Consider the following 13,727-nt stretch of genomic DNA (forward strand, 5'->3'; position numbering starts at 1 on the left):
GTGTGATAAATATTTGTAAATGTCTCATGGAATCATGCAAATTGTGTCTTTGCACTTTTTATACATGAAACACTTTATTGAATAGTCCCAATTGTTAAAAGCTTGTCTCATATAACATTTTTCCCTTCATGGAACTGATAATTGCTCAAATTACATTTGTAATTCTGAGTATTTTGCTTTGTACACAAGAGCTTCTAGATTGGTGCATGCAGGTACATTGTGCACACATTTTCATACTTTTACACATGAATTTGACCTCTTATAATCTACCGGTTCTGAGACTAGTGGTGCTACTGCTATCTCTACTTTCAGAAGTTTTAGTGAAAAGTTCAAATGTTGACTTTTATAACGTCAATCTGGTAGTTTCTTTTCATGGAAGAATTCTATCCACTGACACAATGTTTGTGTCCTGATTGATTCCTTCCATTTGGTGTGAACTTTATCTTTTTTCCTTTTCCCTTCTGATTCTGGAAATAGACGACATGTACATGTTCAACTCTATCTTCTATGTCTCTGTGTCACTTATGAGCGTCCTTGTGGTGACACCAACTCTACCTGCAAGCACCGGGATGGTCTTCCCATCTCTCGACCCTCAGTTATATCTGCAGAGCCTCTGTACCGTGTGATGTAACCCGTGCACATGTTCCAGCGAGTGGGATGTGCACACCTGTGTGGGCCATTTTCCTCCCCCAGACAATGAGCCCAAGTTCAACCCAGATCTTATTCAAGGCCTGCAGCTTTCCCTTTATGAAATCCTTGAGATTTCTGTTCTGGTTTCTTCTCTAAGAACTCTTGTCATCCAGGAATCCTGTTCCCCAGGCTCCTTTGTTGCCATTTTCCCCAACTTTCTCATCTCTGTCTCCCCCTTTTGTAGAGCAGCACTTCCGGAAGAGTGCATGTTGTTTGTCTCTGGTTTTGTTCTCTGCACTCTCTGGTGTCCTCCTTTGCTGCAATGTGTATTTTGAAAAATTCATCTATTTTTTTTCTAACCCCATCTTTCTCTAGAAATAATTTTATTTTCACAGGTGCCAAAGTAAAGAATTCCTCTGAAATTTGTTAAGATTCTCAGAGTGAAACTTTTTCCCTAGATTTACTGACATCTATCTTGTCATCCACTATTTAGAGGAAAGTGAGCCCAATAAAATGTAATGATTTCCTCTTAGAAAAGTATCTTTTCAGTGTACTTTTTTCTCTTTTTTTTGGTACCAGGGATTGAACTCATGTCCTTGAGCTTGCAAGGCAGGCACTGGAACCACTGAGCTAAATCCCTGGCCCTTCAGTGTACTTTTGAGGAGATACAGATCAAGAACAGGCAGTGCATCCAGTGCTGAGGCCCTTGATCTGTTTCCAGAGTGTACAGTATTTTTTTGAAAGGGTTTAAAGGAGACTGGGAAAAGAAAGGAGCACAATCTGTTCTGGGAAAGCAGTACGAGAAGCGGAACTAGAATTGCTTAGAAAGGAAAGCAGAGTCAGGTGAAAGATTTCCCAAGACTTGAAGATAGAAGTGTGGCCTCAGCGGGGGAGACAGACTGATCTTGGAAAGGTTGTTTGAAATGAATACGGTGTGGTTCAAATGTCTTCCACTGTGTGGTTTAAGTGGAACCAAAAACAGCTATGTGTGGACCTCCAGCCAGGAGAGGCGTCTGGCTTTTGAGTTTCTGCATCCTGGTGAGATGGCCACAGGTGTTTAGTGTTTTGGGTCCTCCTGGATATGTGTTCTCCTGCCTGGTGCCTCTGGGGAATGTGGCAGTGACTTCCTAGTGTATCCACTGCAGTGGACTCATGATGCCCATCTTTTCACCAGTGCAGATGTCCTTGTTTCTCTCCCATTGAAGTCTGCTCAACCCTTCCATAGAGATTGAACATCCATGTACAGATCTATAGACCTTGAGTGTTTTTTTTTTCACTAGTTTTCAGAGTTTCCGTTTTAAGAATCCTTCAAATTAAATGCTTTGTACATGTGTAAAAGGAAAACTTCATTCACAGAAGTAGTAGTGATCCTGGGTCCATAAAACTGACAGCTGTGTTAACTCTCATCTATTAAATTATCCAGAGGTGTTAAAGATCTCTGATTGATCTTGGTAGCCAAGCTGTTTGCCTATCAGGGAACTCTTTGCTGAACATCTCTTAACCAACTGTGTCGCTAAAAACACACCCATGTTGTCCTACCCAGAGAGATTCCAGCACTTCCATGGCATTGCACCTGGTCCTATCACCTCAAAAGTGCTGACTTCTTCTTCAGAAACAAACTATTGAGTTTGACCGCCCACCCCAAAATTACCCAGTGAGTATCTTCACTGTGGCTGGAGTAGACTAATTTTTCAGAAGCCCTGGTAGTCTGTCTCATTCTAACTGCTCTTGTACAGTTAATATATAGGAAGTATCTGCCCAGGTACCTCAGTGACTGTTCTTGTGATGTGGTTTTAAGAGACCTTGTGTTCTTACAACACTGAATGTCATGTTCCTGTCAGGCTGTTTGCATGTCATTCCATACAGACTGGATTTTAAGGGTCCTAAAAGGTATTCAAAACCATTCTCACATAGTCCTCCCTTATTGACAATGTGTTCAGGCCATATTTCTTCTCTGCAAAAAATTAAGAACTTGTATTTTTTAAATCTATTTCATCCCCTTTTTATGTCATACAATCCTCAGAAAAGACAGTAAGGAAGGGAGCAGTTTGTGATGGGTTATCCCAAAGAAATCATCTCCGAAAAGGCCATTATGTGTGACCTAAATAATGGCAACATGATTTTCCCAGATGTCTGTATAGTGCCTCATACAATCAATATTTCAGGTGATAGTTGGCTTTTGTTAGCTACTTTGATGTATGTGCCCATATGGTAATGGGGGAAGATATATTTAACCTTACGGAAAGGCTTGTGTTTGTCTTTTCATTCCCAGCATCGTTGTAGAATCAAGTTGAGGCTGCAAACCTTGGGGCACCGACATAAATATCTTGCCTTCAGAGTGAGCATGCTGCAGATAACCCTGCTTTCAGGCCAGTGAAATGAATTTCATACTAATGGACTCCAAAATTCAGACAAAGTAAATATGTACAGATTGTGGAAATTTGTTGCAACCTAGGAAGTGAATTCTATCCCCTTTGCTAGGTTTATCTGCTTGTAAAGAGCCTAGCTATAATTATTTAAGCAATGGTTAACACACCACCATCATTTACATACAACAAAAAGCCTTCTTTATGGCAAAAGTATGTTTCAGTACAATTGTTTAAGAACTTAAAGTTAAATGCTTCAGAGCTAGATACGTGGCCTAGCTCAAAACCAAATGGAAAAAATGTAAGGTATCATGATATTTTGTCCTAGTACTACAAAATCGTCTTTGCCTCAAGATGAAGTTTAATATATATCAAAGTGCATCCCGATATTTTTACCAATTTTAAAGACAAACATTCTATTCATGTAATCACAACAATAACAAGAAATAGGCACTATCATGAATGGTTTATAAATTCTTGGGTACAACTGTTCTGGAAGTAGACTTCACTTGCAATTTTAACGAAAAGGCCTTCTATTCCCCAAGTGTGTTTCCAGTCAAGGGTAGTTACTTGGTGTTGATGTGCAGCAGCTGTTCTTGGCCATTTATCAGAAGGGACTTCAACTTTCCATCTTCTTCCACTTCTACCCTTTCTTGGCCATTCTTAACCACTTTCTTGGTACTGATTGTTTTGCCATTAACTATTTTGGTGGAAGTTGACGTGGCCTTGAAGCTGCCTGTTCCACCGCTAACACAAGACATAGTTAAAGAAGAAAACCTTCCCTTTCCCAGGGAACCAAAGGAAGCCAATTCAGTATCAAAGGAAGACAAACTTCTCCCAAAAGCTGGAAATTCACGTAAGGTACAGGAAAGGGATCCAGACCTTCTGGTTCCTTGGGAGCTCCTCCAGCCTCCAAAAATATCCTCAGGTGGGTCTCCAAAGAAGTCAAATGAGAAAGGGTCCTGGCCCCCGAAGAACTCCTTGAAGACCTCCACCGGGTCGCGGAAGGTGAAGACAAACTCGAAAGGGTTGACGAAGGAGGCCTCACTGGCGCTGGCACCGCCATCCACTCCTGCCTCGCCATAACGGTCATAGATGTTGCGTTTCTTGGAGTTAGACAGCACCTCGTAGGCCTGGGCCACTTGCTTGAATCTCCTTTCTGCTTCCTCCTTGTTCTCAGGATTTTTGTCTGGGTGCCACTTGAGTGCCAGCTTGCGGTATGCCTTCTTGATGGCCTCCGACGAGGCCTGCCGAGGCACGCCCAGCACCTCGTAGTAGTCCACCATGCTGGACGGCCAGGCTAGGCAAGGGCCTTAGCCTGCAGCCCGGGGGGCAGGACGAGTGCAAGGTCAGTGGTAGGCTCCCGGACAGGGCCGCCCTTATGACGCAGCAGCTTTGCAGCTTTTCATTGGTTGACGTGGAGGTCCCCATCCCACAATCCACTGCTCTAGGGGCTTGGAGAAGCTCTGTGACGTGCGTGGCCATACCCACTTCTGCCTCCGCTCATCCTATTGACCACCCACCCCACCCTCCCTCCTTGCGGTTGTCTAAATAGTGTAGAAAAGGAGAAACTTGGGGGCAGGATGGAAGGCCATAACTCTCGCTACCTTAAGAAATGTTTTTCTTAAAGTCAGCTGGGAGTCAGGCTTTCCCCTCAGCATGGGGGAAGGCTAGGGTGTTAGGAATGGGCTTTGACTGACCCAGGGCTCAGGGCCAGTCATGTGTCAGAGGACTGCACTTCTCAAAAGTTTTGGCCTCAGGCCATTTGCCTTTGTCTATATGGGTTGTTCTATCATCTGTATCTTAGGAGAAAATTAAACAATTTTAAAAGATAATATTCATTAGGCAACCCATTACATGAATCATATTGTGAGAAAATAAGGTTTTCCCAAAAAACAGAAATTCAGTGAGAAGAGGGGGGTCATTTGATGATGCCTTTCATCTCTTTTTTTTTAATGGCTTAATAGAGAGTTGGAGTCTCATGTGGGCTTCTGTGTTGAATATACTGTAACATCACAACCTGGCCTCAGGAAACTTCCCCTGTACATTTGTGAGAGCATGGGAAGGGAAAAGGCAGACAGCATCATTGTTAGGGAAATCGTTTTGACTTTGTTAAATTACCTTGAAAAAATTATTTGGGATCCCAGTGTTCCCTAGTTCATATGAAAACCACTGGCCTAGAAAATCAACATCATTGGGACAGGGATTTAGCTCAGTGGTACCACTGCATGCCTCACAAGCACAAGGTCCTGTGTTCGATTCCCGGTACCTAAGCAAAAAAAATTAACATCATTAAAACTTGTGGGCCATATTTAAAGCACTGAGTAAACTCAGAATGTGGTGATTATTTCCACTGAGACTGCTATATCATGACTGTGATTATCTTTTTTGGTATTTCTTGATATCTGAGTTCTCTCCACTTTCTCCTTACTCTCTCTAGGACACTGTATTCCTTACTTTGATCAACTGTGAGGCAATACCATAATAAGAGTCCCTTTGTTCTAAAAGGGGGACCATGAACCAGTGAATGTTCTAACATTGTATTGTGAAGCATAGTTGGTCTGAGTGCATTAATCTCATCCGAAATGCCAGGTTCATAGCACGTAGAGAGACTGAGCTGGATTCACCCCTGGACTTGGCACTTGGCAAGGATGCAATAAATAGTAGGTGGCAGCTTATGGGGAGTTAAGTCCAGGGGAAATCGTTTTGACTTTGTTAAATTACCTTGAAAAATTATCTGGGATCCCCAGTGTTCCCTAGTTCATATGAAAACCACGGGCCTAGAAAATCAACATCATTGGTCCAGGGATTTAGCTCAGTGGTTCCACTGCCTGCCTCGCAAGCACAAGGACCTGAGTTTGATCCCCAGTACCCAAGGAAACAAAAATCAACATCATTAAAACTTGTAGGCCATATTTAAAGCACTCTGGTTAAAATTCAGAACGTGGTGATTATTTCCAATTCAGGAAAGTATAAAGTGGATTTGGGGTGAGGGCAAGTGAATGGCAGGAAAAGGGGAGAGGACAGGACCAGGAAGAAGGGCTAGGGAGGCAGAATAAGCTGGGACAGAGGCCTGGGGTCCATTCCAGGAAGTCCTGATGGAAAGGCTGGAAAGCAAGTTTTCTTAATGGGCCCTGGGAAGCTATTAACCAAGGTGCCGAAAGAGCTGGTGGGGTGGGACCTGGCAAGGGCAGATAACAGGGTGAATTAAGAGGACAGCTGGAGGGGCTGAGGGGACTGAGTTGGGGCCTTGGAAGAGAATCGTGGCAGTGAGGCCCGAGAGGCAGCGGTGGAAACATCCAGCTGCAGCATTCGCTTGGCTGTGACACCTAGAGCAGGAGAAAGGCAGCTGGTCCATGAAGAAGAGCTCAGTGTCTGCGAAAATGAGATGATGGTCCCAGAGTTAAAATCCCACCTATGAGGAAGGTGTGCATGTATATACAGTCCAGTAGCCAACAGCTCCATGGTGGAAGGCAGAACAGAAGAAAATGCTGCAGAAATTGGAGGAAGACAGCCTTGTTTCCTGCTGGAAAGTCCCACTCAAGATCCAGCAAAGCGGAGTGTTGATGTCACTCCTTTGTAATGAGCCCCTCCCTTCTGATCTAATCAGAGGAGCTAAGAGAGTCCCAAGAGGTGGGCCTATTCACTTCTAGCTGTCCCTTAGGAAAGAAAGTCTGTGGGTTCCAGGAGCCTTGCTTTCACAGACACTCACTCCTCAGTAGCCTCCCAGGCCAGACCAGGTGGCTCCATTCTCTCTTTCCTCCTCTGCCAGGACACATCCTGCTCTGCTCTATCACTGCCTGGATCATTTCTGCCAGGTGGACCTTTTCCTTATAGCAGAGAAGATATCTAACCTGATTTTCGGATCCTGCTCCTAACACTGTGTCTGGAGCATAGTAGGGCTCCCAGGTCCTTAAAAATTTGGCGAAAGAGAAAATTAGAAATGGGACGGAAGTGTCAGGTCTCCTAAGACCACCAGGCAGAGGCTTTAATGGATTATGTAGCAGTGGTTGGCATAGTGGTTCATGAGGATGGATGTGGATTGCTGGACATTCAAATTAGAAAACAGCATTTCCCTCATTAGGGGCAGAGTGGTACCCCAAACCACGTAGGCCTCAAAACATTTCCAAGGCCTGGGGTGTAGCTCTGTGGCAGAGCACCTCCTACTAGCATGTGTGAGGCCCTGTGTTAATCCCCAGCACCGCACAATAAATAAAAAGATAGATCCAAGATAAATAGCTCTGAGGCTCTGTGTGATGCAAGAAAAATCACAAGATCATTATAGTGCTGACTGGGTTTGCAACATCTTTCATGTGATCTGCACATGAACACTCATGACTTTGGGACATTGAAAAACTTATGCAAAATTACTTATTTTAAAGTTTAACTTGAACTGAAGATTTCAGAATCACAGAGAAGCAGTCAATAAAGAACAGAAGCAGTGCCACATCTTTTCTGCCAGGCCTAAGCAGGAGTGTTGAGGCTGGGGAGGAGCTTCAGGGCACAAGTGTGCACCCCTAGGGAAGCTCATGCAAATCTAGAGGTCTGTTGAAGAAAGGTGCTGGCTTAGGGAGCAGGAAACTAAGTACAGAGTAGAGGTGCCCACATGAGACACCAAAGCTTTAAAGTTAGCCCTTCTTCCATGGCCCTTCCAGCATATCTACAGGGATGAGTGGCCAGTGATGTTGGGATCTGTCCTTTCATTCTGGGATTGAATAGAACAGCAACAGGTCAGAAAAGAAAGTGGTCTCGTGCTCAGCTCTCTCTACACCCTGGTTTGACTGTTCTTCAGCACAAGGTGAGCATGCCCTGATCTCCTCGGACACCAGCTGGTGCATTGTGAGTCCCGCCTCCTTCACTGTGGTCTTTTCGTCTGCCTTTTCCCCATTTATGTTAATTGGATGATGACTTGGGGATCACAGCTTTCTTTCTCACTTATAATTCGTTGAAAGTTGCAATCGAGGACTGGGTACCACTCTCTGTGCTATTAGAGATTGCAAGTGTTGTTAAAAACTAAGAGCTCTGGGCACTGAAAACTAGGGCCCAGGTCTTACCCCCATCACTTAGGAAATCTGGAATATCTGTGTGCTCCTCTCAGCCTCAGTGTCTTTGTGACATGGGGACAGTAGTATGGTATCTGTTGTTTCAGGGCAGCTCTAACGGATTATATAAAACATGTTGTAGAATGCTTAGCTTGACTGTGCTTGGCACATTGTACAAATTCTTTTACTTGTTCATCTGCTTCCTTTATTGGGCTCCATGCATCAAGGCACCAAAATTCAGTGCCAGTGGTCAGGCAAGGTGCCAAGCGAGCTACGGAGGAGAAGCTTTGAGTTCCGCAGGCTCATGGGAAGCTACAATGGCAGGCTTCTGAAAGGCTAAGAAATGTTGTTTTGTTTCTGGAAAAGAAGACTACTTTGTCACCTTGTGATCCTTTTGTATCTCTGGTAATATTTTCTTCATCTCTGAAAATATTTAATGGATCCAAAGGCTAGAGATATTTTTCTTTGCGTTCTTACTCAAGAATGTGACTTGGGGACGGGACTCCACCCAAATCATCTGTTGCGGCCTATCACGAAAAGCAGTGGATCCCTTCCAAAGGTCCATCTCCTGCTGCCCTTGCAGACTGGTGGCTTTAATCATGTGACACGATCAAACATTAACTTGGTGTGTGCGTTGGCTCTGGCTATACGGGAGCAGGGGAAGGAGAGCAAAGGCAAGGGCGCCATGGCCATGGCATCCCAGGGCCCACATCCACTGGTCCTGGGCCTCCTCCTGTGTGTGCTCAGGCCCCCAGTGTCCCATGCTGGCAAGCTGTTGGTGGTCCCAATAGACGGCAGCCACTGGCTGAGCATGGTCGGGGTCATCCAGAAGCTGCAGCAGAATGGACACGAAGTAGTGGTCCTGGCACCTGATGCCTTGTTGCATGTAAAAGAAGGCTCATCCTACACCTTGAAAAGGTACCCTGTGCCATTCCAGAGGGAGGACGTGGAGGCCAGTTTTGTTGAACTCGGGCATGATGTTTTTGCGAACTATCCTTTCCTGCAGCGTGTGATCAGAATGTACAAGAAAATCAAAAAGGACTCTGCTTTGATTTTCTCTGGCTGTTCCCACCTCGTGCACAACAAGGAGCTGATGGCCTCCCTGGGGGAAAGCAGCTTCGACGCTGTGTTGACAGACCCTTTCTTGCCTTGTGGTGCCATCGTGGCCCAGTACCTGGCTGTGCCTTCTGTTTTCTTCCTGAATGCATTGCCATGTGGCCTGCACTATGGGGCCACCCAGTGTCCCAACCCACTGTCTTATGTGCCTAGTTCTAGGTCCTTGAACTCAGATCACATGACCTTCCTGCAGAGGGTGAAGAACGTGCTCATTGCCTTGGCACAGAAAGTCCTGTGTGATGTGGTTTATCCCCCCTATGCGCTGCTTGCTGCAGAAGTCCTTCAGAGAGACATGACTGTCCAGGATCTTCTGGCCTCTGCATCGGTCTGGCTGCTCAGAACTGACTTTGTCTTTGAGTACCCCAGGCCCACCATGCCCAATCTGGTTTTTATCGGTGGGATCAACTGCCTCCACAAAAACCTGCTGTCCCAGGTGTGTATTGGAGTGGGAGTTGTGCATGCCTGTCCTCTGGGGAGGTCTTCAGGTGAAGGACCTTTCTGAAGGTATGTGCTAAGTGAGCATACTGAGAGAGTTTCAAAGACTTCTTTTGGGAATTTCTATCTTATAAGCCTCCTAGGTTTGAAGTTCTTTTTTTTTTCAGGATCACCTTCTGAGTGCTTTCTCTGTATCTGAGATTGTGTCTTGGGCATTTTATTCTGTGTGCTTCATGGATAGTAATCAGCATAATGCAACAAGTACTAAATGTCATGCTCACGCAGTTCTGGGTTTGGGGCATCTAGCAGAGAGCTAAAGAATATGGCATCCTCTGTGCCTTGTTTGATCCAGGCAATAGAACTTTAAATCCATTGGAACAATTCTTTGATGTTTGCAGATCCTGCCAAAGGAAGTTGCCTATCTGGGCTTGGTTGAAGTTCTACTTTCTACATATTCTAGCAGGAAGCCAGGTCCTGCAGTGTCTTTCTCTTCTCACTACTCACTTAGCCAACAGGCAGGTTTGGCCATTGGGCAGAAAGGTAATGGATCTCATTCTGGAATGTGCTCCTATGCTAACTTTTTCCCTATAGACTTTGAGGTATGTGCAAAGCCACATCCTCGTGTAAACATCAGCAGAGACGGTGGAGATAGCAGCAGAGGCCTCTCTACACACAGGGCTTGGGGAGAACTCTCCGGGAGGAACATTTCACAAGGCATTCATTCGTTCCTTCATTAATTCAGGGATCCTGCACTGGCAGAGAGTCTTCTGGGCTAGAAATAGTTCTTCATGTCCCTATAATTCCATATATATGTGTACGTGGTTTTTCTTGCTTGCTTTACCAACTGGGGTAGCAATGCATGCCCTTTACCACTTGTTAAGATGTGGTGGCTAGTTCTCTGGTTCTGAATAGGATGCCTATTTTCTAACTGATCAGTAGTACCTCACGGTACTTAGGTCCCACAGTTTCTTCTCCTAGCTTTCTAATCTAGTTCTCCATGGAAGATCATGCGAATCTGTATTCTAGCACTTTGTGTTGTTGTGACAAAAACATAATCTCATCAAGATGAAATATTGTGTAGTTTTCTTCATAGTTGTTCTGTTTCTGACTCATTCTTGTTAGGTCTATGTTACCACTGTGATTGTGCTACTTTTTCCATCAATAGCCAAATGCTCTCTATGTCACTATCTGGTCAAAAAATGGCTTTTCATTGAAATGTTTGTGGGAGACAGTGTCTCTCAAACTTGCTAAGGTGCCCAGCATGAGCTCAAACTTGCAAGCCCGCTGTCTCACCCCTCCAGAGTGCTAGGATTGCAGGTGTGTGCCACCCTACCTGCCTGTTGTTCATAAATAAAGAAAAAACTAACCTGTAATGATTGTCTTATAAGGGAACTTTAGAATCTTCCGTTCTGAGTTCCACGCCAAAAATCAGGGTGATTGAATCTTCTAGACTTTCTGAGAACAGTTGAATGATTCTCGTCCTAGCAGAGATTCTTGTCTGACTGCTGATTTGAATGCAGATTGATTTTGATTTTATCATTTTTGCATTGCTTGCCATTGTCTGGATCAAGTAGTCTTTATTTCAATCATTTCCTTCATCACCTTAGGATATTTAGGAGAGAGAAGACTCAATTTTATGAACTGCCTTTATGGCACTTACTGATGTAATTCTATCCCCTGCCCATGAATTGGTCTGAACTGTGTGCTGAACCACTCAGCGTATTGATTGCTGCCTTGTGGGTGCAAGCAGGCTTTGATGTGAACATATTTGTGCAAACTGAACCTGGTAGCATCCGTCTCTGCCTTGTTCACGGTTTCCATCAGAAGCTCCACTCATTAGGTATTAATATCTCTACCTTATATTACTGTATTTACATTACCCGAGTACCTCCTTAGTGCACCTTTGTCTTTGAGTTGTTTTTTTTTTTAAACATGGAGTTGATAAGTTTGTTCCGGTCAGATGGATTGCTGTAAAAGCTTCATCTTGCATGCTTGAATTTACCAGTGGCTGGATTTGATGTAACTCTCCCCGTTCATTTTATGTCTCATTTACGTTGACATTTTCTTTTGTGTGACATTTGCAGTTTGGAAAGTTACTGTTTATTTTCTTTCTGCCCCTTTGCGAGTTCCAAAGTGCTTCTCTGTACCTCCACTCCTCCAGTGCCAGTTGTCCCATTTCCAACCCTCTCGGTCAAAGTCCTGAACTTCAAGAATAAAGATGAGGAAAAATAGAATGAAGATTTACATCCGAATTTTTAAAAATAGGACTTAGAATGGATCTTAGGGGGAGGGTGCATTAATAACCCCCTGGTTAAATGCCCAGCACTAAAAATATTTGACAGGTACCTCTATCCGAAGAACTTGGGAGCCTGAGACAGGATGAACACTGTTTCAAGGCCGGTCTGGACAATTTAGCAAGACCTTGCTGTCACAAAACAAAATCAAAAGAGCTAAGCATGTAGCACAGTGGTACAGGACCCTGGGGTTTGATCTCAGGCACCACACAAAAAAAGAGTAAAGATAGAAATCACCGATTTAAGAGAGTCCAAGAGAAGGCATGGTCTGGCTTTGACATGGGTTTGGGGGATCTAGAAGTGAAAAGAACAACACTGAGAGAAAAAGGATTGCACCACAAAAGATTCGTGTGTCATTTGTCACTTCTTTGTCATGGTGAGAGACTGTCTTTGTGTACAGTAGAGATTCAGAGACTGTACTTAGCTATATTTGTTTTGTCAGAGAAAAATAGCTTAATGGAAGATCAGGGCTGCTGGAGACAGAGAGGCAGGAGAAGAGCACCCTTGTGGGACCGGGAAGCTGGAGGGGCAAGTGTTTGACTCAGGACACAAAACAGTACAGTGGCAGGTTTCTCACATTCAGTGGGTTCTAGAAAGACAAAAGGCACATGAGAAGGAATATCGGAGAAAAGGCCTACAACTGCAATGACAAAACTCTCAGTAGAACCTCGGCTGTGTTCTAAAGGTCTGCCTTGCACAGGGAGGTCTCCCCAGAGTGGGGAAGTCTTTCCCAAGCCTTAACGGTTAGAGAGGCACCTCCTCTTTGGATGGAAAGGGACAGGAGGTGGGGGAATCAAAGGCTATGCACAGTTAACATATTGACTCACTCTTTGGCTCGTCCATGGCCTAGGAAGTCACGCACAGTGCTGGGAAGTTTACCAAGTAGGGGATGGAGCACACCTTCATTGGGGCCCATAAAGGACACAGATAACACAATGCTCTGCCTTCACCTAGAGAAACTTACCTGCTGTTCAACCTTTAGTTCAGGCCTGCCTTTTGGCTCTGGGTGTTGATAGACCTGTGGTTTGATTGGCCTTACTCACATCCTAGTGGCTAAGCGGCCAGGAGGTGTGGAGGAGGGCAAACAGCCTCTCCCTTCTGGAGGGGTGCAGCCTGGAGGAGCAAAGGTCTGGGGCAGTGCAAGTCAGCCGCTGCCAGTACTGAGTGGTAACCTTGGCTCCAGCTGTAAGGACAGGGGAAAGAGGGAGGGGGCAGGGTATGGCGTTGGGAAGGGAGGACTTCGGAACAGCCACCAGCAGGATGTCCTTGCCACACACTTCAAGTGGAGTGTGGCCGTGGTGGAGGGGACAAGTCTGGCCTCTCTGACCTCCTCGATCAGCGTGAACTAGCCAGGGCTAGAGAAACTTTTAGAGCTTTCGATGGTACAAACAGCCCTCTGTGTCATGTGTGCTGTGAGTGCCCACCAGTGGACTGGGCCAGCGCACAGCTGCTGTGAGCCTGGAGCCCGAGGCCTGGTCGGAAGGAGACTGGCTATGCTTGGGGAAGGGTTCAAGGTTGGTCTTGGCCATCCCAGCCCTGCTCAGGTTAGGGCTCAGCAGAAGTTTCTGTTCACCTAAGTCCCGTATGCTGAGGCTTTCTGGGATTGCTCTGCTTCTCAGGTGAGGTGCTCAAGATCCTGGTTTGCCCAGCATAGTTCACACAGTAACCCTGTCTAGGGACCCACAGCTTGGGCAAAATTCTTCCCGGTGACGTGCTCTTTGGAAACTTACAAAACCATGTGGGAGCCTTTCAAGGGTTAATGAGGTCATTGCTGGTGTATCAGTCAGTGTTTACTAGAGAAACAGATTTAACCCAAGATATGCCAGTATAGAAGGATTTCCAAG

At 45.2% G+C, this 13,727-nt stretch overlaps 2 protein-coding genes across 3 annotated transcripts in view; one reads left to right on the top strand and one right to left on the bottom strand.

Moving 5' to 3' along the window:
* LOC104863589 (UDP-glucuronosyltransferase 1-1) overlaps positions 1–13,727 on the top strand; it is a 49,395-nt gene that overhangs the window by 30,397 nt on the left and 5,271 nt on the right. The window contains exon 1 of one of the 2 annotated variants that reach the window (XM_010626093.2): positions 8,684–9,587. The exons of the other annotated variant lie outside the window; for it this stretch is intronic. Coding sequence (XP_010624395.1) covers positions 8,724–9,587 — 864 coding nt within the window. The 5' untranslated portion in view covers positions 8,684–8,723. Of the gene's footprint in view, positions 1–8,683; positions 9,588–13,727 lie in introns of those variants that run through there. 2 annotated transcript variants of the gene reach the window in all.
* Positions 2,963–5,016, bottom strand: Dnajb3 (DnaJ heat shock protein family (Hsp40) member B3). The gene has a single exon (XM_033764710.1). It carries the CDS (start codon positions 4,280–4,282, stop codon positions 3,563–3,565), a length of 720 nt encoding a protein of 239 aa, XP_033620601.1. The 5' UTR covers positions 4,283–5,016; the 3' UTR covers positions 2,963–3,562.

The sequence above is a fragment of the Fukomys damarensis genome, unplaced genomic scaffold (genome assembly GCF_012274545.1).
Source record: "Fukomys damarensis isolate Sample0158 unplaced genomic scaffold, DMR_v1.0_HiC HiC_scaffold_16, whole genome shotgun sequence".
In the NCBI taxonomy this organism is placed as follows: Eukaryota; Metazoa; Chordata; class Mammalia; order Rodentia; family Bathyergidae; genus Fukomys; species Fukomys damarensis.

Excerpts from the sequence above, each read along its gene's own strand:
- Dnajb3 (XM_033764710.1), bottom strand. The coding sequence starts at position 4,282 with ATGGTGGACTACTACGAGGTGCTGGGCGTGCCTCGGCAGGCCTCGTCG.